The 24,640-nt window shown below is 44.6% G+C and overlaps 1 protein-coding gene across 2 annotated transcripts; it reads right to left on the bottom strand.

Moving 5' to 3' along the window:
• Positions 1 to 1,067: 1,067 nt before the first annotated feature.
• GOLGA2 (golgin A2) lies at positions 1,068 to 22,864 on the bottom strand. 2 transcript variants are annotated; one of them, XM_038374820.2, is made up of 25 exons: positions 22,811 to 22,864; positions 17,933 to 17,980; positions 17,712 to 17,775; positions 16,879 to 16,938; positions 16,358 to 16,438; positions 14,464 to 14,502; positions 13,296 to 13,358; positions 12,936 to 13,029; positions 12,154 to 12,260; positions 11,464 to 11,522; positions 11,110 to 11,251; positions 10,334 to 10,423; positions 10,067 to 10,174; positions 9,873 to 9,960; positions 8,961 to 9,304; positions 7,885 to 7,998; positions 7,224 to 7,448; positions 6,882 to 6,981; positions 6,705 to 6,793; positions 5,711 to 5,864; positions 5,487 to 5,554; positions 4,768 to 4,870; positions 4,322 to 4,428; positions 3,569 to 3,740; positions 1,068 to 3,479 (listed from the first exon to the last, which is right to left on the bottom strand). In XM_038374820.2, exons 4-25 carry the CDS (start codon positions 16,891 to 16,893, stop codon positions 3,235 to 3,237), a joined length of 2,607 nt encoding a protein of 868 aa, XP_038230748.1. In that variant the 5' UTR covers positions 16,894 to 16,938; positions 17,712 to 17,775; positions 17,933 to 17,980; positions 22,811 to 22,864; the 3' UTR covers positions 1,068 to 3,234. The 2 variants fall into 2 exon arrangements, with proteins under 2 accessions (XP_038230748.1, XP_043354927.1); XM_043498992.1 differs by lacking the exon at positions 16,358 to 16,438.
• Positions 22,865 to 24,640: the final 1,776 nt, after the last annotated feature.

Below are 24,640 nucleotides of genomic sequence, written 5' to 3'. Positions count from 1 at the left end.
TTTAACAAACTCCCTTTTTCTTAGATGGAAATCCAGAATTCCTCTGTGTGTGTGTTCCCTCAGATTCCATTGGTTCAGATCTGTTTGCAGGTCAGTTGAGAGACAGTCAAAATGTTGTAACAGCCATAGGTTGGGTCTCGGCAGTTTGGTTCAAACATCCTACATTTGATGTAGCACCACTTTCCAGATTACAGGATCTTTGTCTTCAGCTTGGGGTAGGATTCTCCACTTGATCCTGACTTCGAGATTGCTGATATGCTTGATTTACAATGTTTTTTGGAAGTCTAGTGGTTTCTCGTTGAAACAGAGCAGGTTTTGACCAAACAACCTCCTCTTCCTTCTACCATTGCCATCTATCTATTAGACTTCAAAGTCTCTGTTCCTATCTGAAGTAATAAAGGTTGATACAAACCGTAGAACAGGGTCCTATACTATGAGTTTACAGGATCTGCAGCAATTACAACCCTACATACATGTCAACAGTAGACTCACCAGTTCCAAATAGGAGGCACTTTAGAAACACTGAGTTATTTTGACTGCTGAGAGCCAAAGGGCTCAATCCTGCAAGGTAAGCACTTTCCAAGTAGTATGGCATACCCACAGCCCCCACTGAAATCAACTGAAGCTCAGAGCACCTCACACTTCTCAGGAGGTTCTTAACAGTTTGCAGGACTGAGCCCATAATGAATTCTAGTAACTAGACTGCATCTCCTTGAGTCCAGAGATCAGAATATGCCAGAGTTCATTGGCAGCCATGAAATTTCTCTATGTGAACTGCAATTCAGACTTTAGACGGTTGTAGGTGGCACAAGCAACTGCAATAACAGTAAGCATGATGAAAATGTAATGCATTATAAAACATTAACTCAGTGTGATGGAGAGGGGTATTTTCACCATTTTCTGTAGCTGAAGGGATGGAAGCCCAGAGGTTAAATAAGAAGGGAGTCAGTGTAAGAGCTGGGGCTTCCTATGATTATATCAGATCTCTCTCTGAAAGGAAGAATCCACTATCAGTTTTCCTGGCCAAATTTCAAGGTGATCTGAACAGAAAACATGCACACAGTCAGTGCTTGCCTGAATATGTTTATTCAGAAAGAAAGAATTTATAACAGGATTAAATCACCTCTGCAGCAGAATGCAAAAAATTCTCCAACAGTGTTTTCCTTCACATTCCTGGACTATAACACCCAATAAATATTTACCCCTTTTATAATAATAACGCTCTGTATTAAATCACAACCGTTCTCCACTGCCGTTAAATCATTTTTTATAATACAGGTAATGAGCAACCCCAGCAGGCAAAAATGCTGCAAGGGGCCATATTCTTTTTTCAAGGAATATACAAAATGTTACACAGATACACTATGTACACAAACTCATGCAAACAGGAGCTTGTAGGCCTACCTTGCTAGTGCCCTGCATGATGCCTCCAGCAGTGCACTCTGCCCACAACACTGACAGTCAATACCACGGCTTTTCAAATGAAAGGACTTAAAAACAGTTTCTATCCTCCCCAGATAGCTAACATTCAGCTGTTCAAATTTCAGAGGAGTGCATTGATTTTATTCCACAAACCTCTTTCCCCACTAAATAAAAGTTTAAATTCATTAAAAAAAAATCCCAATCATCATGTGCTTTTCGCTGTGGAACAACTGTTCCCTGAACCAGGTTAAAAAAAAAAAAAAAAAAAAAAGGCTTGATCAAAATAAGACAGAACTGATTATAGAAAGGACCTGCAGAATTTTAACTAAGAAAAGTCATAAACCAACATAGCCTATTTGACAGAGCTCTCTCTTCCAAACAGAAATGGGACCAATGGGAGCCAAGCATGTGCTTTTAAGTCATCAACCTAGAATTTGTCTTGCATTGCACAACTTTACGTAAGTTAGGTCTCCTTAAAATACACACACACTCTCCAGAGAGTTCTCCTTTGAGACTTGCCACTGGGATTGCTGAGCCCACAGACAGCAGGCAACAAGTTCTAGATTTTAAACCCATATGTGCTTATCAGACACTGGTGTTATTCCTAGCAGATGGAGATGGTAACCCATGGTGGTTGAGCCCTGTACACACCATCTTTAGAGTGTCTTTCAGCGAGTTGCTCCATTCATCACAATCCATTTTCTTTGCTTCTAGATCAGGGAACTGATTCTCTAAACACAAACATTCAACTCAAATGTTTGTCACCTAGTTTTCACCTCAGTCAGTTCTGCAACTTTGAAGCATTTCCAGGTGACAGCTCCATCTCTGGCATGTGTGTCTGGAATTACCAGGAGCAGACTAAGGTCCCTAATGCACTCAGCTAGTGGAAGCCTTGTCCGTGTGGAGATGTAGGGAGAAAAAGGAATCCAAGAGATGGGGAACTAGAATCCCAGAGTCCAGAAATTCAAAACAAAGCACGTTTATTAAGTGATTTGCTTTTACTTATTTCTCCCTTTTTTTAAATAAATAAAACTTTCAGACAAACAAGGTGAAACATCATCCTTCAAAGTGCAGTTACATTTCCACCCCATCCTCAACCAACCACATAAAGCTTATATCAAGTAACCGAGCATCTGTCCCAAGAGGACTCAGAAGGCAACCCCTGGCCACTTCCCACCATCTAATGTGAATAAAAGTTTCGTGTCAGGCAGGAAGCCTGTGTCTTTTGGCTGTTTGGACTAACAAGGCTGATTTCAGATACAGTGCAGGAGACAGGCTGTAGAGAAAATGGGAGGTTTAAGATACATGGTATGAAACATACAAATAATCATTCGGAATCTAAAGAGTTTGTTGCCAGAATAAGTTACTTTAGGAGGCTTTGGAAGGAGATGGGCAGATAGCAATCATGGCTGGTGCAACAGTCACAAGCCAATCACTGCTGAGAAGCTGGCTTCCAGCAGCAGAGTCCTGTCAGAGAGCTAGGAAATAAGTGTTCAAATTACTTTGTCAGAGGTCATGAAGAAGTCCTGCCACTTTCACGTGGGTCAGCAGAGGCAGCACTACTGACTGCCTCACATGATTACTTCAAGTCAGAGTCTGTACTCAGAGAGCACCAACTAACAGGAGGAGAGAGAAAAGGGAGAGATGATGAGGTCTGGTGCTCGAGTTCTGTCTGATGCAATCCCTCTTTCCACATGAACAGGAAATCTGTCCAGACTGAGGGCTCTGGACAGAGATACAGGGTAAGTTTAAGCAGTTTGGGTACTTAACAGGCTCACAGAAAATTGCTGCAAGCCAGGTTTCTCATGCCATTTAAATCACCATGATCTTGACCTCATCGTTTTCATCAGCACGATAGAAGAAAGGAATGCAGGGGTTTTCCAACAGGGACCCCACCCTCTCCTGAGGGTTCTGGATTTCTCTCAGAAGCTGCATGATTTGCTTAGCTGTGGGATCCTCTGGACTGGGCTGGGGGCCTTTGTTATGACTAGATACGTGGGACTGAAGAACTGCAGCCTCCTGTTCTGGCTCATCTGCTAAACTCACCTCTCGCAGTCCTGTAAAGAACAAAGACAAGGCAGGTTACTACTCCTGTCCCAACGCTGAGCAGTCTGGTTCCCTGCTAGCCAGCAGGAATATTGCTCACCTTCTCCATCAGTAGCATTCAGTTCAATGCGCCTCTCAACTGCAATGGCACTTCCACTTTCTTGACTTACTAGCAGGTCTGGATTCTGAGCAGCTGCCAAATACTTGCTGTACCATTCATTCCTCTCCCCAACCAGACGCATCACCAACTCTTGGAGCTCCAATAACTTCATCTGTAGCCAGTTAGCAAATAAAGCAAAACCCATGAAACATACATGTCCTCCCTGTGGCCACAGACAGTACACAGGGCTTGCTCTACCATACTGGCCCCACCTCACCTAGACAGTTGGCCAGTATTTCCAGGTCAACCACACTCAGTTGCAGGCACACTAGACCACACCCTGAATGGCAGGTGCCAAGTTTGCAGAGGGCAGTTTCCCCATCAGAATTCCAAGTTGCTTCTTAAAATTGGTAGGTTTGCACCTCGCTGGGCAGGTCAGTCATCCTGACAGACACACAGAGTCCCAGTTTCAGGCATTTTGGAAATCAGTTTGCTGTACTGTACATCACAAAACCAGCAGTGAATCGGGCACACGGAGACAATCTTCTTGGGAGAGACCAACAGCTGAACAGCAGCTTGTGCTGCAGGTCAGAATTCAGAAAACTGGCAGAGTTTTATGGAAAAGTTTGTACTGTATATGTGCCTTTGATGCCTGCCACTCATCTGCTGAGATCAGCTTTTGCACACGCAACTTGTGCTTCCTGGCCTTTTAACCAAGGTGTGATTACTATTTTGATAGGAGAGATTCCTTACCTTCATCTCTTCCTTATCCTGGGCCAGCCGGCTGATATACTCCTCTTTCTCCCGGTGCCGCTGTTTTAGGATAGCCCTCTGACTCTGGTACAATGCAATATACTCCCCTGGAACACAGGAGAAAAGCGTAAGGCAGAGACAATGCCCCGAGGGGTTACAATATTATAAAGCTCCCTCTGCTTAAACTTTACATCAGTGGGTAAATGAACTATGGGGCTTTAGAATCCAGTTGACAGCTAATCTGGACACCGGACTGGAAGTCTCTTACCCAGCAGGGTAATTTTAGGGCACCTGGAGGCTGGACAGTAGAAATCCGGTTGGTGGCTGAATGGTCAGGCTCCATTAGCAGTTAGAGAGGCACCTGTAGTTTCAGCTCACTGAGAAGTAACACCCTGGGCATTCTGTGAAGAGGTTGCCTAGCTTGCTCTCATGCTGGCTAATCTTACCAATTGTGTCTGTTTCGCCAGACAGCTGTATGCAGCGATGCTCCAACTCTTCCACTCGGTCCTTCAGGTCAGCCTTCTCTTGCATCAGATCTGTGAAGCGGGACTGAACACATAACCAGCATCAGCCTTCTGAACAATTACACTTGTACAGAGAACACATAAAGGAGTCAACAATCCCCCGACTGAACACCTTCCAGGTCAGCCTGAGCTTAGGAAACAATACTGTTCTTTCCTCCCGACTTGTTTCTTGTGGGAGAGCCTGGCTGATTTGCTGGATAAAGGAGGAGAAAGAAACACAGCTAGAGAGAGTGACACCACAGTGATAAGGAATCCTTTAAACTTCTCCCCACCATAATAGCACAGCTTCCCAGGCACTGAAGACTTCAAGATTGCTAAGCCTCTAGCAGCAGCTTCTCACTCCTCTGCATTGGGGAGGCCAGTATTGAGCCTGCCCCACCACTATGGCTTCAGAAAAAGATCAAGGACCAATGCCAGCCCCTTATACCATTCCCTTTGAGTTTAAACTATTGCAGGCCATGCTGAGCATCCAAAGGCTACATACAGAAGTGATAAGCCGTTCACAAGAAACCCAGGAAAGGAGGAAGTTGTGTTTTAGAAACCAGATTTGCTATTTATTCCCTTGCAACATAGTCTTGGTCTGCGATACAGTGGGGCCTGATGCTGGGCTCCAGAGCCCAGCTGAGAGTTCAGTTGCTCACCTGTAGTTTCTCCATGGCAGTTTTTAAAGCCTCATGAACCTCCACTGGGACAGTGTCTGTAGTATAACCTGGAAAGGACACAGATTCAGTGCGTACTGTTTGAGGAAGAGTGATAAAACTGCGAGTCTGATTCATACTGGGGGAGAAGCAAATGCATGCACTCGCGCACACCCCCACCCCCAGTGGTGCACTCCCCCTCCCCCACACAGAGCGCAGAGCTTTACCTCCACCCGACGTGACATTATGTTGTTGCTCCTGCCTCAGAGCTGCTATTTGCTGCAGGAGACCTCTACATTGTCGTTTCTGCTCCACCAGCTGATGCTTCATCTCCTCTCGCTCCTTCTCCACTTGGGACATGGCAGATGTCAAGAAAGTGACCTAAAAGGCAATTCCAGCTCTACTGTCCAATCAACTTCCAGCATCCCTGGGAAGTAGGTAAGGATTATCCCTATTTTACAGATGGGGAAAACTGCCTACAGTGAGTCAGCATTCTAGCTGGGATCAGAATTTGAGGGGACTTATTCCTAGTCCTCTGCATTAGAGCTTGACCAGGGTTGGGTGTATTCCACAATTCTGCAGCTGCAGAGTTTACTGTGGAATCCACTCCTTACTGCAGAACAGGGCTCCAAAGCCTCAGCTTTAATTTTAAAGAGTTATGATCTTGGCCCTCCCAGCTGTGAAGATAAAATCTGAAAAATGTAATGAGAGTAAACTGAAGCAGCAAATAGCCAAAGAGGTATGAACTGTCCAACTCTCCTCAGAGGGTTGGATCTGAACCCCAAGATGACATGGGTACACTTTATAAATAAGTACCTATTTTCACTAATGATCATTCTAGCAAAAATAGCCAGCAGATGCACCAATCCCAATCCCAACTTGCCTCCCAAGCTAAGGAATATGGGATCAAAATAAGACAGGAGCTACTGAGCTGATTAGGTTATTTTCATATTTTTTTTACCCTCCATTTTGCATTTAATGGAAGCTGCCAATAGATTCCAGTCTACCACACCACACTGCTTCTGAATCGTGGGTGCCTGCTGCAGTGTGCATGGGGCTTTGACTATGCCTTTTACTCTGTGCGTGCATGCATGCTCCTTGCATCAGCAGATGACAATCGCATACACACAGTCTCCCCGCTAGGGGAGTGTGACCTGCCCACTTTACATGTACTTATGCGTAATTGGAAGAAAGAAGTTTTGCTGCCTACTATGGACTCACCATTTCTTCATGGCTTTCAAAATCCTCTGGGATCATGAGTGAAGATTTCACAGTTTCTTCTACCATCTTTTCATTCTCCACTCCATCTCCTGTAAGACGAGAGAAATAAACAAAGGAGCTGTAACACTAGATGGTCTAGCCAGCCCAAGTTTCCACCTAAAGATAGACTGCCATTACCTTCCACTCGGTGCAACATTTTATCATCCAACTCTGCTGCTAACTGACTGATCTGGGCCTGCAGCTCTCTGTTTTCTTTGGCTACAGCTGCCAGGCTTTCCTGTAAGAGAAGCAGGAAATCACTGGAGGGGCTGGATGGCCACCACACACTTCAGACCTGCACCAGCTAAACTAGATTCCCTATATTTTCACCAGCAACAGAAAAGCGGTATGTTTTGACCACAAGCCATTATCCTGTCTGTAATGCAGGAAGCCCCGGCACCCACTCAGGATAATGCAGAAAGTACAACATATAGACAGAATCCTGCCTACCATCCTTCAACACCTGCCTATCCCCATTACCTTGGTCTGCTGCAGCTCCTTCAGGTGCAACTCCACTGTCACTTTGCCTTGCACTTCTTCATGCTGCAGACGGTCCATGAGCTGTGTCTGAAGCAAGTACTGTTTGTGCAGCTCCTCCTTCTCATTGGCCAGATGCTGGTATGCCACAGTATACTGCTGCAAGTGGCCATAGTACTGATCCCGCTGCTCCTGCAGGCCCTGAGCCTCCTGTGTTTTCAGTTCCACCTGACAAACAGAGTAAGATCAACCCATCACTGAAAGCTCCAGCTCTACACACACAGTTGAAGACGATCCCTAAGGTGGTATGTTCCCCTGCATATCCTCATCCTCACAGTGCATAAATCGTACAGCACCACCCTCCTTTTCATCACGGGAAACAAGGCAGTTTCTGATTTTCCTGTAGACTGTGGAAGTTGGCCAGATCTTTTCTTACTCCAGCTAGGGACAATTGTCAGTAACTCCCCTTGAATGAGCCAGAAGAGGGCCCTTCTCCCTACTAAACTCTGACTGGCCCAAAATGCCAGACATCCACAGCAGGGTGCAGACAAGGTACATAGTGAAGACTGGTGTGAAAATGAACAATTTCCATCTTTACATCAAAGCCTATCCTATTTCAGAACCTGGTATGTTATCACCCTGCTGCTATACTGCAGTGCATTACCGTCTCTTTGAGCTCAGCCAGCTTCTCCTGTAACTGTCCGATCTTCTTGGCCAATTCCTTCTTCACATGCAGCTCCGACTGCAGAGCGCTTGTCACCTCCATGTTCTCATTTGTCTGAAATGATGCAGAGCCACCATATCAGGAAACTGTCCCAAATCATAAAGTACAATAAATGTACATAGCACTTTACAAACCAAGTCAACGGGCTGTACTCAGTGCTAGCATAACATGATGCAATTCCTCTTGAAATGGATGGGTATTGCAACCCTGACGTGTAAATAGCTATATTTGGCCCAAGGTCCCTACCCTAAACTGTCATTCTAGTTTAGACAGAGGAACACAATACAGGGATAAGAGCTTGACCAAGACAGCGAAGGGACGATAGCACAGGGATCAAAACAGGGAAGGTGCCATAAGAGAAAAGGGTTTTGGCATACAGCACAGCCTCTAACTCGCCAAGCACAGGGGTGGCATAAAAAAAAGAGGCAGAGTGAAGAGGGTGAGGAGATAAAAGGAGGAGATCATAGAGGACTGAAGAGAACAGGTAGCTAGAGGGAGAATGAAAGGACAGGAGGGCAAAGCCATAGGGAGCAAGACTGCACAGAGCTCTGAAGAGGACACTGGGGAACTTTATGCTGCTGCATGAAGCCAGTAATAGGATTCAGGGGCAGGAGGAGTAATAGTGACAGCAATGGAAGAGGTGATAGAAGCTGGGAAGAACCTCCTCATGGGTGACAGGCATGCAAATATGGGGACAGACAACAGGGCTCTTGAGGACAAAGAGCCAGGAGAAATATTCAAGGTAAAGAAAAGCAGTCAAGTTGGGGGTGGAGGGCACAAGGGAAAGAAAGAAGAAAACCCCGTTGAGACATGGGTGATCCCCCTGAAGCTCACTAGGGAGTTGGAGAGATTGCATAGTGCCATCACACCAAGGTCTAATGTTAGAACTGTAACAACCGAAGTGCCAGAGGGCAAGGTAAGGACAATGCTTCTGCAAGGAGGTTAGCATCGCTGTTCATGCTGCACTATGATTGTGCCCTATAGTTCAAAGGGCTGCATGTCTGGGAGAGACGTACCAGTTTGACAAAGCCGTTCTGCAGCTCAGCCAGCTGCTCCTTCAGCTCTCGGTTTTGGCTGAGAGCTCGGCTAATGGTGGCCTTGTCGCTCTGCATGTTTTCCAGGATCTGCTGTCTGTCCACAGACTCCTCGCTATAGCGCTGCACAGTCTTCTCAAGCTCCTGCAGCCGCTCCTCCTGCTCCTGGTTGAGGTGGCTCAGCTGCTCGTTATCCCGCACCTGGGCCTGGTACTGCCCATGAAGCTCCCCTTTCTCTTGCTGCAACCGCTGGACCTCTTCCCGCAGGCTCAGCTCAGCTTCCGTGGGCCCAGCTGGCAGGGCAGGCTCACTGTCTTTAGGCTTAGCTGTTGACGAAATGGAGTTACAATCAGCTGAGCTGGAGGGCTGCACCATTCACAATAAGTTAGAGGCACAGAACCCTTTAATGTGAATAGGCCTTCCCTCAGCCAACACAATATTCAACCCTTCTATCTAAGGGTGTGTCACTGACAGCACTATCCAACCCTCCCCCTGGGAGCAGATGGTTCCTAAGAAGAGAAGAACGAGAGGAGAAAGACCACAGCTTGCTGCTATGTGCTGTTAGCTCCCTCAGTCCCACTAAAAGCTTTTCTCTACCCAGCTGGGTGTTAGGGACAGCCCCCAGAGTTCTCTTTCCTCTTCACTGGACCATAGGAGCTGGAGGTTTGGTCAGGTGGATAAGAACAGGCAGACATGGCTCGGGGATGGTTCGAAAGGTCTTGTTTGACAGGCACTAGGCCAGTAAGTTTCTTACTAGTCCTTCCTAGCTGTCCTTCTGGTTTGGGCATATCAAACCTAGTGCCCCTTCTCTGTACAGAAGTCCTACATAATGGGGATGGGAAGCCTTCCTTTAGCCTGCTAGCACTCACAATGCTAAGCTCTGATTGAGCCTACCTGATTTGCTTAGCATCTCAGCAACACTGGCTTCCAGCTCCTGAATCTGGGTCACATTCCTCTCTTTTTCCTCCATCAACACATGGACCTGTATGGTCCCAGAAAGGGAGATGTCAAACCAGTAGAGTCAGCCTCCCCAGTGTCAATAACAATAATGCCTCCACCTACACCAGAGAAGATACTGCTGTTTTTACCTGCTCAGAGAGCTGCTGTACTCGCTGCTGCCAGATACTGCCCTCCTCCTTCAGCTTCTCTACATACTGATCCCTTTCAGCCTGGAGCTGGCGAAGCGACTCTGACTGCTGCTCAGGACGACAAAGGAAACTGGAGCATTATTGCTCAGAGTACAGCTGGAGAAAACCAGTATTAGTGCAGAGTCTCACACTCTTTTGCCCTGCCAGACAAGTTTCCCTACAAAGGCTGCAATATGGATCCTCAACATATTCCATATGCTCTCTTACCTGAGTAATCTGTGTTTCCAGGTTTGCCCGCTCTTCCAATGCCATCTGCAACTGCTGGTTTGCATCCAGAATCCCAGACTGACTTGAAAACTGCCAGGAAAATCAAATCAGTTATGGCAAATTCCTACCATTTCTTGTTTTCTTTTACACCTCTTCCTTTTGATTGCAACCTGTGACATGATCCATGTGGTAATTTCTATGGTTCTGTAAATTCCTCTGTTTTAGTTCAACAAGTTTAAATTTAAAAAGTATAGGTTGAGGTGAGTGGCTGTTTAGAAACAGGATGACAGGAGGGTTCTGCCCTATGCAACAGATCTATCTACTGTATGAAGGAGATAGCAACAGCCAGTATCTTATTGGGGCAGCTCCTCTTTCCCACATCTCTGAAAGATATACATCAGTCAAACAATCCAATCCAAGAGTAACCGGATGATGTTCTCTGGCCTATATTATACTGGATGTCAGACTATATGATTGAATGGCCCCTTCTGGCCTTTAAAAAAAACAAAAAACAAACCCACACACTATGAAACAGACACTAGTCCAATCCTTGGGATGTCATGGTGTCTATGGTCCACCACTCCAAATTCTCCATAAACCTTGATGAAGACCTCTTCATTCAGAAGTTGTCTCTGTGAAGCATTGTATGCTGCTTGGTAAATGGCAATGAGTAAAAGCCACCCAGTGGTCAATTCTCTTTTGACCTACGATCCCTTTTCCCACATTCAGAGCAAGGCCTTATCCTTATATCCACCTCCCAATAACATTGCAATCACCTGTTGAATCATCAGTTCAGCCATTTCCAGTTTCTTATGCAAATCCTCCAAATCCAGTTTCATGGCGGAGTTCTCAGAGACCAGGGAGTGAAGCTTTTCCGACAATTCTGAGTTCTGCTGCTTGAGTTCTTCACTGCCTTTGCTGAGAGACAGAAATAAATTAACAATAATCCTTACTTTTGCCACTGGTTCTTTGTTACTCATGAAGTAAGTTTACAAACTGGTCCTTTCTGGTGGCTGGAAGGAGGACAGGCTGTGCACTGGAAGAGGCACTTTGTATTCTAGGCATGAGAGGGCAGCTCTCACAGGGTTAAACATTACTGAACCTGCAGTAACATACAGAGTAGAACTGACCTTTGTTTGTACAGATCCAGTTTCAGGCTGTCTCGCTCCTTCTCTACCTCTCTGTTATGCTAGAGAAAGAGGAAAACGTACATGAATCAACCTCCGACTCTGACCAACAAGGAAAGCTTAAAACCAACTATTCTCAGCCTTCTACAGATCAGCTAATGTGAAACTAAGAAGGTCAAGGACTCGAATTCACAGAACTATTATGGCTGGAACCTCAGAATGGATTTGCCTGGAACTTCGCATCAGACTACAGCTGGCCAGCATTGGAGCTAAGGCTGTCACCATATTAAACTTCTCACAAATGTGCCAAGAATTCATCTGCTCAGTCTTTTCAAACTGACACCATTAACTAGCCATGAGGTTATGTTTCAAAGGTCTGGATTAGCACCAATACTAAAGTGTCTCTTTGATAGAGAAGCTCCTGGACAGCGGACATGGCTGGGCTTTCATTGTTTGGATTTGGCAAGACAGATAAAGCGAGGTGCCAGATCTGAAGACAGAATCTTTGACCAAAGATTAGTGGTTGCAAAAAGTGAAGAAAAGTCTGCTGTGATCATGAAGGGTACAGAACTTTGTTTATGGGACTAGTGCCTCCCTCTTCTCAAAGATGGGACCACTAAGCATGCAGCAGTTTCGTGAAAGATACACAGGAAAGAGCACAACTGTTAAAGTGTAAATGGATGTAACTCTTACTTTCTCCACCTGTTTCTGTTGCGTAGAGATGGAGGACAGAGTGCGTTCCAGCTCAGATACCCTCTGGCGAGTTGACTGCAACCGTGCAGCAAGGTCTTCAGCTTCTCCTGAACAAGTCAAAACAGATTCAGGTGGGGCTAGGCTGCAAACAGTTTTACAGAACTGGCTGAACTACACTTTCTACTCAGCCCACAAATTCTTAAACTCTCCCGCACTTTAAGGAAGGTAGCCATGGTGCCAGCACATAGAAGTCCAGAAGTCAAAGAGCTGGGTTCTATTCTGGCTCTGCCACTGACTCTCATGTGACCTTGGACAAGCCTAACCTCTCTGTGCCTCAGCTTCCTCATCTGTGAAATGGAGATGATACCCCCTTTGTCTGCAGATGAAAAAAGCACTAGGTGCTTATTACTACTTTTATAATACAGAAAATTTGCTGGAATTCAGCTGAGAATGAAAGATTATCTTACCGCTGACAGCTGTGGTGTTCAGCTGAGAAGCAAGTCAACCGCGACAGTAAGAAAGTGAACAAGGCCTGGATAATCACCAGTATTTAACAGTCATAACAGGGCTTTAGCAACATACAAAAGAACCTTGATTCTTCTGGAATCAATGTGCTATGATTTTGGGAATAGCTTGGATGACAGAAACAATGATTGTGCCAAGTGTTTATCATTAAGAAGTCACTGAGTGTTATGGGCAGCCTGCCAGTGAGTACAGTAACCATGACTCAAGATCCTTGGTTTGTTCCAACCACCTCAGTTGAATGCTCAAAGTTGATATACCTGATTTCTGCCGGGCAGCTTGTTGTGTATGTGCTAGTGCTGTCTGCAATTCAGATTTCTCAGAGACTAGGATTCCAATAGTCTGGATATGAACCTTTGGGAAAAGAAAAGAACAGCTCAGTGTAAGACACCTGTGCTTGGAACTACATCTGCACGGCAGTCACAAAAAGATAATTTACTAAAGGCAGAAAGATTAACATAAATCCATAGGATGATTCTACAGTCTGGCTGACCAAATGCTTTCCTGAATAGCTGGATGAATAGATGGATTTCAGAAGAAGGAACATCCCAGTGTTAGGAAGTCCAGAAAAAGCCAAGTGAAGATCAGATGATATGACTGAAATGGAAAAGTTCTCTTACCTGTAGCTGTTCCCTCAATGCTCCTTGCTCCTTGGCAAACTTCTGTTCAAACCCCTTCTTTTCCTATGTAAAGAAACCATGCAGATTAAACACACATTTTTTTTTAAAGGGATATATTTTTTTTTAAATACAATTGTAACCTAGGTTTCTTTGTGGTAATAATAATATCCAATCGACACACGAATTTTAAAGACTAATTTGCCAGTTCACCATTTAAAACTTTGTATTTATGTTTTGCACTTTGCTTCAGCATGGACAATAAAAATAGATTAGGCTCTTTTACTTTGAGGTTCTCACACAGTAGCACAATGCTGCAGTGTTTGGACTGCAAATTACAGGGAAATGTTTAAATCTAAACTTAACCACTTCCACTTAATTGCTTTGAAATGGCAATAAAATTTCATTTTAACATAAGGTTTTGTTTAAAAAAAAAGTCAAAGTACAAAAATCTCCATTTTGGGCCTAAGCTACCTGACAATGTTTCTAAGTAACAAGAACTTTACTTATGAATGAAATGTGATCTTTTGTTAATGTTATCTTGGAAAAGGAAAAATAAGGTGCAAATTATACACAGAGCATCAGTTACCAGTGGAGATTTGTAACTTTTAATATAAAAAGACACTTATCAAAGTAAGGGTTGTAACTCCTTTAAATATGTTAAGACGGGGGTTAGATTAGGATGACCCTTGTGGTCCTTTCTAACCCTATGATTTTTATGATAACAACAGTAAGGAGAAAACTTTACAACTATATTAAATGTTTCATTTCAGGGTTTTTTTTTTTAATTCCACACTCACACATGTACATACTCTCACACTCAGCACTTGTCACAGTGGATTGAACAAACAACTTTTCCCTTTGGTTTTGCCAGTTTATGTCAGCTAATTATGTTGGTCTAAGGAAGCTATATCTAAGCATTCTAACTTTGAGTTTGGGTTTTTTTTTAGTAGTACTTGATGTTTTTTTAAATCAAACTAGGTTGGAGTGCAGAAGGATTTCCCAGTGCCCCTCTATACATTATATAATGCCATTTTCACACACTTTACCCAACCTAAGCTGGGTCATGTACTGTCCTGTGCCACAGTACACCATAAATATCTGCTCCTCTTGGGGAGAAGAACATCTACTGTACCTCTCCTAAGATGAGGGCTTATGGGAGGCATTTTACCTTCTCCAGCTGATTCATAGCCTCTTGGTTTTGCTGTTTCTGCAGAAGGAGCAAAATTGATACATCAGTACTAACAAATCACTTTCTTACTGATGAGATCAGCAAATTTGTCTTCAATCTTAACCAAAGACATGGGACACACATGGCTAGCTATTGCAAACAGGAGTTCTGTTAAATCTTTTAGGCATTTTCTACAAAGACAGGATGTTTCGACTATTAAAACAATAGATTCTAGGGTCATGGTATGTGGATCTTGAGAAGTGTATTAGCCAGCTCAGGGTATGTTCTTTAGTCTTCAACAGAACTTCTCCATTCCATACTAGCATTGCTGAGGTAATAAAACCCAAAACGCTTATATTTGATCTCAACACCATCCCTTTTAAATTCACATCCTACATTTTAAGGTGTTTATCATTGTAGTACTTGATGTTGTATCACATTAATGATACATCAGGATCCTATAAAGGGAACCACATTCTCTCCTCCCTTCCCTCAGATATGTTTTTAGACACTACATTGACAATATGTTAAAGCCCTGAGCCTGCATAAAGTTAGACTTTTATACCATCTGGAGCCCTATTTAAGTCAGCATGGCGTCCCCTGTCCATGTGGATCAGATGAGAGGACTAAGGGCAAAACATGGAGAAAACGCCAGCATATACACAATACTGTTCCAACCTGTTCTAATCTCACTAGAGACGTGGTTGGAGGTTTAATTAAAAAAAAAGTGCTAGGTGGGTGTGTGTATGTGTGCACGCGCGCGCATAGGATGGAGACAAAGTGAGCAGGGTTTCTACACCACGCTATACTAGCGGCCACAGGACAACCATAAAACTGATATGTTGAGCAATGTTCCTATTTGCTATCAATAGCTAGCTACTGTCTTTTCCACAGGAGTTACAGACATCAACTTTGGCTAAGCTGTTTGTATAATCCTACTCAAGACGCATTTTAGGAAGGTGATTGTCTGTGGAAGGATAATATATTGGAGGCTCTGATCCTAACAGAACCAGTGGACAAGTGCAAACCCAGGAACGCAGCAGGCCTTGTGTAATTCCAGGCAAGAGACTACTTCATATGCATGTGTGGAAGCAGGCAAACAGTAAGAGTCGCTGGTGGGCACTGCTCTGATACCAGGTGCCACTGCTGCCCAGCCTCAATACTCCAAGAGAAAAAGGGATAGAAGGGGAAAACAATGCAGCAAAACAAAAGGGGCCGTGGGATGCACTAGGGAAGAGTCCTAAACTGCAGGGAGGAAAGTGGGGGGAAATGAAACAGGGAGAAAAGCATTTCAAACCAAACAAGGCTCTTTTCAGACTGAAACCAATTCTTTGCAGTTGTTTCTTGCTGTGTTAAAGCAACAGGCTGAAAAGCAGCAGCAACATCCATGCAAGCTATAGGACAAAATGGTTCATTCATAGTGCCACAGATGCAGAGATGATCAGACACCAGTCCCTGTGCTCACTACTAGCCCCATTACTCCCACTCTGCAGACAAAGTTGGAACAGCAAGTTCAACTGGAGAAAACACAGATTTGAATGTTGCTCCCACTGGGACTGCTCCTGCTTCCACTGATTTCAGTGGATGCCGATCAGGCCCAGTATTAGTTGCTTTATCATGATGCTAATCACCCGGGGCAAAGTACGGTTACCTAAAACCCCATGACTATATTTCATATGCCTCAGACAAGCCAGTAAATTCAGGAGTCATCTTTTAATTTGATTTTTTACCCTCTGAATGGGTATTTCCATAAAATCCACTTTGTTCTCCATACAATGCTGTGAGAACAGTTCCCTTGTGGCACTGTAAAAGAACCCATAATCTCACAGACACCCAGAGAGCATGGAGAAGCAGCAAGGACAATGTCAAACTGGTTGGCTGGATTGTTTCTTACCAATTCCTCTAGTTTTGTACTGAGCTGTTTGTTAGTTAGATTGCTGGAATCTAGGGCTACTGCCAGCTCCTGGTAACGTGTCTGATGGGCGCATGCAGACAGAAGGAGGAGAAGGAAGGGGGCAGAGGAGAAGGGGAAAAAAGGCAATAATTAGGACAGAAAATAACTCAGTATCACAGTTTTGATCTAATTTGAGTCCCCCCAAAAACATTTCAGTTTTAACAAGTATATGTTAGATAGCAAGATGTTCTATCCATTCCACTAAAGGGCTCACTCCCATTTAAAGACACTAACTGGGAGTAGTGGCTGCACTCAGGACAAGTCCTTAATAGCTCCAGCATCCAACGGTGGAGCTGCCACTGATACCTGGCTCCAAATGTTGGGCATAGCTTCGCTGTCAGGGTTATAAACCACACTGTCTTTACTGAGCAGGTTCAATACAACAATCACTGACTGTTCCATTGGGTGATCAGCAGTGATATTATCCAAGTAAATGATGGAATCAGAAACTGAGTTCTTACCTCCATCTCCTTCATATTTGTGGAAGAGACAGCACTTTCGCCATTCACATAGGATGTGGACTACAAGTCAAAAAGAGTAACTGAATTTAATATCCCAAGGGCACAAGCTCAATATAAAATAGGAGGGAGATGTACAAACATATCCCCAATAGCACAATACTTATCTAGTGCCTTTCACTTTAAGTTTATCAAGGCACCATACAAAGGTAGGTACGTAATATGACCATACATACTGGTCTGGTTAAAGATACGCTAATTATGTTGACCTCTGCCCACAGCATCTACAGAAATGGTCTTGGGTGAAATATACAGACCATTTTTCAGAGTAGCAGCCGTGTTAGTCTGTATTCGCAAAAAGAAAAGCAGTACTTGTGGCACCTTAGAGACTAACAAATTTATTAGAGCAAAAGCTTTCGTGAGCTACAGCTCACTTCATCGGATGCATTCGATGAAGTGAGCTGTAGCTCACGAAAGCTTATGCTCTAATAAATTTGTTAGTCTCTAAGGTGCCACAAGTACTGCTTTTCTTTTTGCGTATACAGACCATGTATCACAGATTTACTGCCACTGAATTGAGAGAGCATGTTTCCATGAATATATGCTGTCCTTCACATCCCACTCTGGTTTTCTTCCCACTGACTGAGTTTCGCATTCCTAAAACAATGGTTTCTGCTTGTCAGTGTTCAAATGCCTTATTGTTTAGTGGGCTGGCTGCAAAGAACTCTGAGATTAAAGAGAACATTACTGTGCTGGCTACTTAACTCCTCCTCCTCCCCCTCCCCCAGCTTTGAGTTTTAAAAAAAGTGAACAGGACAAATGGAATGAAATGGTACCTGAGAGACCAAGCCATTGAGCTGCTCAGACAACTGACGGAGACTCTCTGTCGATGAGAGAGACCTGAGAATGGAGAAACAATGTGTTCCTTTAGGAGCGGGTCCATTCATGGAACTGCCCAGGCCTGGACAGCACTGAGGGTAACTTCTACAAGCAAAGTCAACTTACTGGCTCTTTACAACCCTGTTACAAGCTCTTTTTATTAAACAAAGACACTCACCTATTTTCATCCCACGGCCATTTTTAGGCTCCTCGGCATCCTGTAATTCTGCTGAAGGTAAAACACAAGAATCACATGGACTTATAGCCAGAGAAACAAGAGAGCATGACAGACACACAACCACCCTAGGACTCGAATTCCATATCATTTGTCACTACCACAATCCGCCCAACGGGGAATTTAACACTGAAAGCACAACCCAAATCAGGCCTAGATTATGGATAATTTTTGCTAATTTTGGGCACTCCTCATGTCTCAAATTGAAAAGGACTTATGTAGTATTTACCAGATGAACATTACAGGAGGTCAGTCAACAGCCCTTGACTAGCTTCCTCAAATCACAAACTATTTTGCCTTGCCTGGAAAGTTTCAATATTTAATTCTTACACCTTTTGTAACGAAAGGAGGGTTACTCCCAGCTTGGAGGAGACCCTTCTTTTCTTGAGGATGCTGCCCTGGGGGGAGAGGAAGGGAAATGAGCAACATAGGATGGATGGGCATGTGCATCCCACAGCACTTTACATGGTGTGAAACTCATTTTGCTCACAGCTGGACCAAGACTGAGTGGAGAGGAGAGAATTTCACACTTGTTTAGAAAACATGTGCTAGTCAAACATTTCAGCTTAGTGTAAAACAGGCATCATTAGTGCACTGGTGGTATTCAGGCTGCAAATGCTCACAAACCTGTGACAGCGGCATGCTACCAGGACCAGGCATGACAGAGCCACAGCTAGGTAGACTGTTGCTGTTAGATAACATGGGGACATCAGCAGCAAGCTGTTCAGCATTATGAGCGGTAACATCACTGTCAAAGTATGCCTGTCACAAAATATAGTACAAGGATTACAACCTACATGCAGGAGGAAGGGACACAGATAAACATGTGAATACAATACCCATGTGATCTCCATGCACAAAACATGCCAAATGAACACTGTGGTCAACTACAGATGTGTATTGGCAAAAAACTGTGTTCTCCCCAGAGCAAACCAGGTCAATCCATCAACCTGTTTTTCTTCACTGAATAATAAACACTGTCGCCTATTGTCCCAGTCTCAAGCTTGGATGGGGGCGCTTTATCCAGAATTAGTGTCTGGCAATCCTGCTCACTTCTTTAACAAGGGGCAGTCATTTTGCCAGACTGTAAACCTGCATGCGGAAATGTCAGAGCTGCTATGTTTACTGCAGACTGAACAAGGGCAATGCCAGATCTATCGTCTCTGCTTTGCAAAGCACCACATTCAGACTGTCTCTGGAGAGAAAACTGGTCAATGAGTACAAGTGGAGATGGAACAGAATGGGTTAGTGACCATTCAAGAACTGGGTTAGTTTGACTCAAGTGTTACTCCCCCACACCCTTTCCTGAAATCTGTGGAATGCGATCAACTGAAGAGATTGACAATAAGGGTATAACTACACTACAAGGTGGCTACAGTGGCACAGCTGCAGCTATGCTGCTACCAGTGTAGGACACTTACTACAGTGACAGAAGGGTTTTTTCCATTGCTATAGTAAATCCACTCACTTCAAGAAGCAGTAGCTAGCTTGATAGAAGAAAGCATCCATTTGACTAAGTGGTGTGTTACACCATGGGCTTAGGTCAGCTTGACTACATCTCTGAGCGGCGTGAGAATTTTTCACATCCCTGAGCGATGCCAGCTAGGTCAATCTAGTTTTAGGTGCTAGACCAGGCCTAAGACAGAGGGCATTATAATCAAAAGACCAAACTCAGCCCTGGTGTAAGCAAATGCAATGTGACACTTTCCTACGCTAGAGCTGAGTTTGCCTTAAGTGAGGAAGAGGGTCAAGAAATGCATCTTTGTATCTCTATGCAGAAATAAGTTTGGTATTTTTTGGGGAGAGGCATAATCTAACACCAACTACCCCTACCAAACCACAGAGCAACTGGAGAATCCCTCATATATCTATCCATCTTCAACCCTGCAGAACAAGTAGTCCTGGAGAGCCAGGAAGTCTCAGAGCAACATTCTGGCATTCTGTTGCAATTTGTTTCATTTACATTTGCCAAACTGCAGTCAGTCATCATGTACGGAGGCTACAAAGCAAATGCCATAGCATGACGTCAAGTCAACCCCACAAGCATTCTGTGGCTCTCTGCAACTCCATTTGATAGTCTCCTCTCTTATTCCAGCCACCTCCTTCCTGGCTGCTCAGAGGAAGGTGAAACATTTCTCTCCTCTTCCCCCTTCATGACTGCTGGAGGTGCAGAGAGGGATTTTGCTGCCTCCTGTTTCCTCCTTGATCAGAACTTCTCCCGAATACTACAAACACCAAGGTATAGGACATAGTCTTGATGAAACTAACAAGATCACTGAGCTAGATGGATGGGGAAAGCCAATACCAATTTTTTTAAAAGTCTTTTTAGCAGGATTGATTCGTGCTGTCAGAGTTCAATATACTTAATATTCGTAACAACACTTAATGTATCCCTCCACCTCCCAGTGCTTCCAATCTCAGGTTATTTTGCCCTGATATTGGTTAGGAATTCAACACAGACTACAAAGTGGACAGAAGGAATCCCTCTCCTCCCCAAAGCAGTATTTGATTTTAATTGTATTTGTTAGTTTTTCAGGGTAGAACCATGTCTTTTTATATATCTAGTGCACCATGCTCAGAGATGTAATCAATATAAGGTAACAGTAATAGTGACAAAAGTCGTTCTCAGATAAGGCGCTTTGAGAAGGAAGCGGCATAAAGAGCTAGTTTGCTGAGGGGCATGTTAAAAATACCAAAATACTCATTCAAAAAATTAATGTTGCGTTGTAAAATTCTAGTAACTCTCAATAAAAAGCTAGTAACGCCACACAGACTCATACATATGAGTATCCATTTGCTTTTTCTCAAGGGCTCCTGTTCTGTCAACTTCTCCCTGCCACACAACCAGAAAGCTACAGTGGGTGAGGTGGGAGGGATCTGTCTGGCTGTGTTAAGACACCAATGACAGCATTCAGCTTTTCTGCCTATTAGCATCAAGTGAGTGTTCAGAGCAGCATTTCCCTGACTCAGGAGTTCTATCAGCAAGACAACTAGGAACCAAAATTCTCTCTTTCATTAGAGGCTACAGTTAAAAGTTAATTTTCAAGTTGCTGTTGAAGACCCTGGGCATAAGAATCCACAGCCTCCAAGATGAAAATCTAAATAGCTATGCAGGCCAAAACATCTCTCTCCATGCAAAGGAAGATAAGAGAAACACTCAGGACATCAAGACAAATGAAAAAGTAACTTCTCCACTTTCACAACAGCACTAAAAGTCTAAGCATAGGTCCAGCCTTCATTTGAGACAGAACACCATCAATGTAACAGACAACTAGTAGCTTTCTCTGATATGGCCACCTATTAACCTTAATTTAAATTATACCCATGTTTAGTACATGGAAAATAGACCCCATACAAAAGGAAAACTCCAATCATAATGTGCACAATCTGATGCTATCATGGCACATCCAATCCCACAGAAGAGGATCTTGCATAAATGTTCCTGTCATTCTCACCCTTGTCCATAAACATACAAACAACATAAGTGCAAGAGCCTTCTATGTGCACTATATGTCTCTGAGGTGAGTTGCTTCATTATCATGCACAGAAAACTAGTGAAAGACTTATTTCATCTATCACAGCATGCTGGTTTCATTGCACAGAAGCCATTTTAAGTCCCCCGGTAATTAACACGACTATTTCTATGGCTGGAACAAAAAAAAAAAAGATACAAGTATCATAATGGTTAATTTGTTGAGAAACTGAATTCAAAAGTGAGGGTGGAGCCCTTTGCAGACACAACGGCATAAAGATAAAAGGCAAATGAGGTTTTATGTTGAGTTTTCTGAGTTTTATCACAACTTTAACTTAAATTAAATGGAATTTTTGGTAATAAAATACACTAAAAATGACAGGCTGTTATAAGTTTGTTCTTGTACACTTGTCTCTTACTGCTAGTTGAAATCTTCCTTTTCCCTTCAGTCTCAGGAACAGAGGGAATACAAAGATGCTACAGCAGGGGTAGTCAATTATTTTTTGTCAACATCCAAATTTCTTGGTTAAGGTATAGTCAAGGTCCGGAATCCAGAGAAAAATTTTTCACACCACAAAAATAATGATAAGTAGTAGTAAATAAAAAGATTTTGCAGCCTGTTCAAAGTGTCTGGCAGCCTGCAGTCCACCTATTGACTTCCCCCGCTCTACAGCATGTAAACACTTGATATAAAATATGTCTGATTTCCTTGCCTAGATATATTTAAAGCCATGTTACTTGCCAGACTACATCACATGTGCAAGTTTCATCACCTGTCACAAAATGAGTTGGCTGGAATAACTACACAGCTTCTCAGGGCAACTGGTTGATTAAAGATAAGCAAGAACATGCCCTTCAGAGATGTGGTACTTATAAATAAAACAATGACTTGCAAACAAGAAGATTATGGGCTAAGAAACTAATAAACCCATCTTGTATTCCAGTTTAAACAATGGTTTTATGCCCCCATGCTATATCTCCCTGGAAACACACTGAGTGGGAAAGGAACAGTGGGGTGTTTCTAGAGTCAGTCTATTGCACACAACCTCACCCAAGATTCCTGACATAATCCCAAAGCAGCTGATCTCGCAGTCTTATCATAAGGGAAAGTCCTTGGCACTTCTCACTTCACATTTTAAATATGACAAATCCAAGGGACACATAATAAGAACAAAAAAAGCACATTAAAAATAGGTCAATGTTAATGAGAACAGCAACAAAACTCAAGCAACTGACAACAAACATGTCAGAATGAGGTTCCATCCAAAAATCAAAGCCAGTTTAAATAGACTCTGAAGCATGCAGTATGGACAGCAAGCTAGTCAGATGGATTCTGAACACTGTCTCACCTTCCTCTTGTCCAATGAGGGTATGGCTACCCCATTGGATCGGTTAAGGTCTGACACCAGCACCTTCAGAATGTTCTGAATCTAAAGGAGGTGAAAGAAAAGGGGAAAGAGAAATGGCTCAGAAAAGGACAGAGCGAGAATACCGATCAAAGGATTGCTGTAGCCAAAGGAATTCATGTTAACTATCTCTTTACCAAAAGAAGTCTCAACACATCAACACTGGCCATTTCCAGCATATGCTCATAGGACCGCATATTGCTACACCATATTACCTGACCCCATCATGCAACGTTTGGTAATTTTAGCTACTTTCTGTTCTAAACACTGGTACTATCAGTATACAAAATGTACCCTCTCCTTCACATACTGCTGTCAAAATTCTCCTTCAGATGCAGAAACAAACTGGTTGGCAGACAGGAAAAGTTGGCAATTAATTTGGAATAAGAAAAGAACAAGCTACTGACGTTCTCTGGAGACTTTCTGTCATCATTTGTTGGAGTCTCAGGTCTACTTCCATCTTTACTTTTTCGTTTCTTCTTGGCTGCTGCTGTTGCTCCAGGGCTATTCTTCTGCTGATATTCCTTCAGCTGAGAAAAAGGAGGAAGAATCTTCAGTCCTAATACACAGATGCCTCTCACTGTGACAGATCAGTGATAAGTTATGTTTGTAATTACTGCATCAATAAAAGGGAACAAACCAACAGTGAATTCGGGCCATATTATATCTTAACAAGCCCTCGTGTCTGGGTTTCTGAACCTAAGCTCTAAAACCAGATTCACCCTACAGGGTTTACAGTGAAGATGTCACTGCTATCAGAAGAATACCTCTGACATGTTATGCACACATGAGGCTCTTAAACAGGAGGGCCCCAGAGCATCTACAGCAAGCACTGAATCCTCTAGAGGGGTCAGCTCCCCATTGCTCTGGGCAGGCTGCGAATGAAGGGTCTGGGGGAACAATCCCCATGGCCAAGATCACACACGGTCCAACCCTTTTCACAGCATCCCAGAAATCAAATTTCTACAGGCAGCTTAGGCTGGACCCCCCCCCCGACTTGTGAGCGCCTGGAAACTCCCAAATGCTGCTGCCGTGACTCTGCCCGGGGGCAGGGGCTGGGGGGCCGCGCTGGCTCACCCGCACCTGGGGCGGGGCAGGGGGCAGACCTGGGCTGTCCCTACGGGGCGCGGTGGGGAACGTAGCCTCCCTTACAAAGCTAAAGGGGGGCCGCCGCCTCCTGCGGAGAGCCCCCGGGGGGCCCCTCCCGTTCAGGCCGCCGGGGCCCTCGCTTCCCGGCGGAAGCCGCGGGGCAACGGGGCTGGGGCCCGCTGTCCCTTCCAGGCCTCGGGGGGCAGGCCGCGGCGAGGCCTCTCCCCCGACCGAGCGGGGGGGGGCCCAGGCGGCAGCTCCGGGGAAGCGGGGCCGGGATCTGGGCCGCCTTCCCCGCTCGGCCCCGGCTCGGGCTCCCCGGGATCGTTACCTTCTTCTTGGCCGCGGCCAGTTTGATCTGCCTGCTGCCGTCCGCCATGTCCGAGCCGGGCCACGTCAGCCCGGCGGGGCTGGGGGGGAGCCAGGGAGACTCCGCCCGCCCGGCCCCACGCGGGGAGGAGGGGGGAGGAAGGAGACAGAGGGAGGCTGCGCCCTGCTGCGCGTGCCCCGCGAGGGCGGGCGCGCTCCCGCCTCCGAGCCCAGTGGGGAGAGGAAGGAGGCGCGCTCCCGCTTCGGCCTTCCAGTCGGGAGCCGCCCTGTCCCTGCCTCGGCCTCCCCGCGGTGTTTCTTCCGACCTAGACATCCCCCCCCCCCCCTCAGCATCCTCTCCAGTACCCGCCCCAC

Source organism: Dermochelys coriacea, chromosome 16, assembly GCF_009764565.3.
Source record: "Dermochelys coriacea isolate rDerCor1 chromosome 16, rDerCor1.pri.v4, whole genome shotgun sequence".
NCBI lineage: Eukaryota > Metazoa > Chordata > Testudines > Dermochelyidae > Dermochelys > Dermochelys coriacea.
This window is presented reverse-complemented; position numbering and strand designations above follow the sequence as displayed.

Bases quoted from the DNA above. Each gene is read 5' to 3' on its own strand.
- GOLGA2 (XM_038374820.2), bottom strand. The intron at 5,865-6,704 runs GTGAGTCCATAG...ATTGCCTTTTAG, and splicing joins TTGAAAGCCATGAAGAAATG to GTCACTTTCTTGACATCTGC. The intron at 4,429-4,767 runs GTAAGATTAGCC...CCTGTGTTCCAG, and splicing joins TGGCGAAACAGACACAATTG to GGGAGTATATTGCATTGTAC.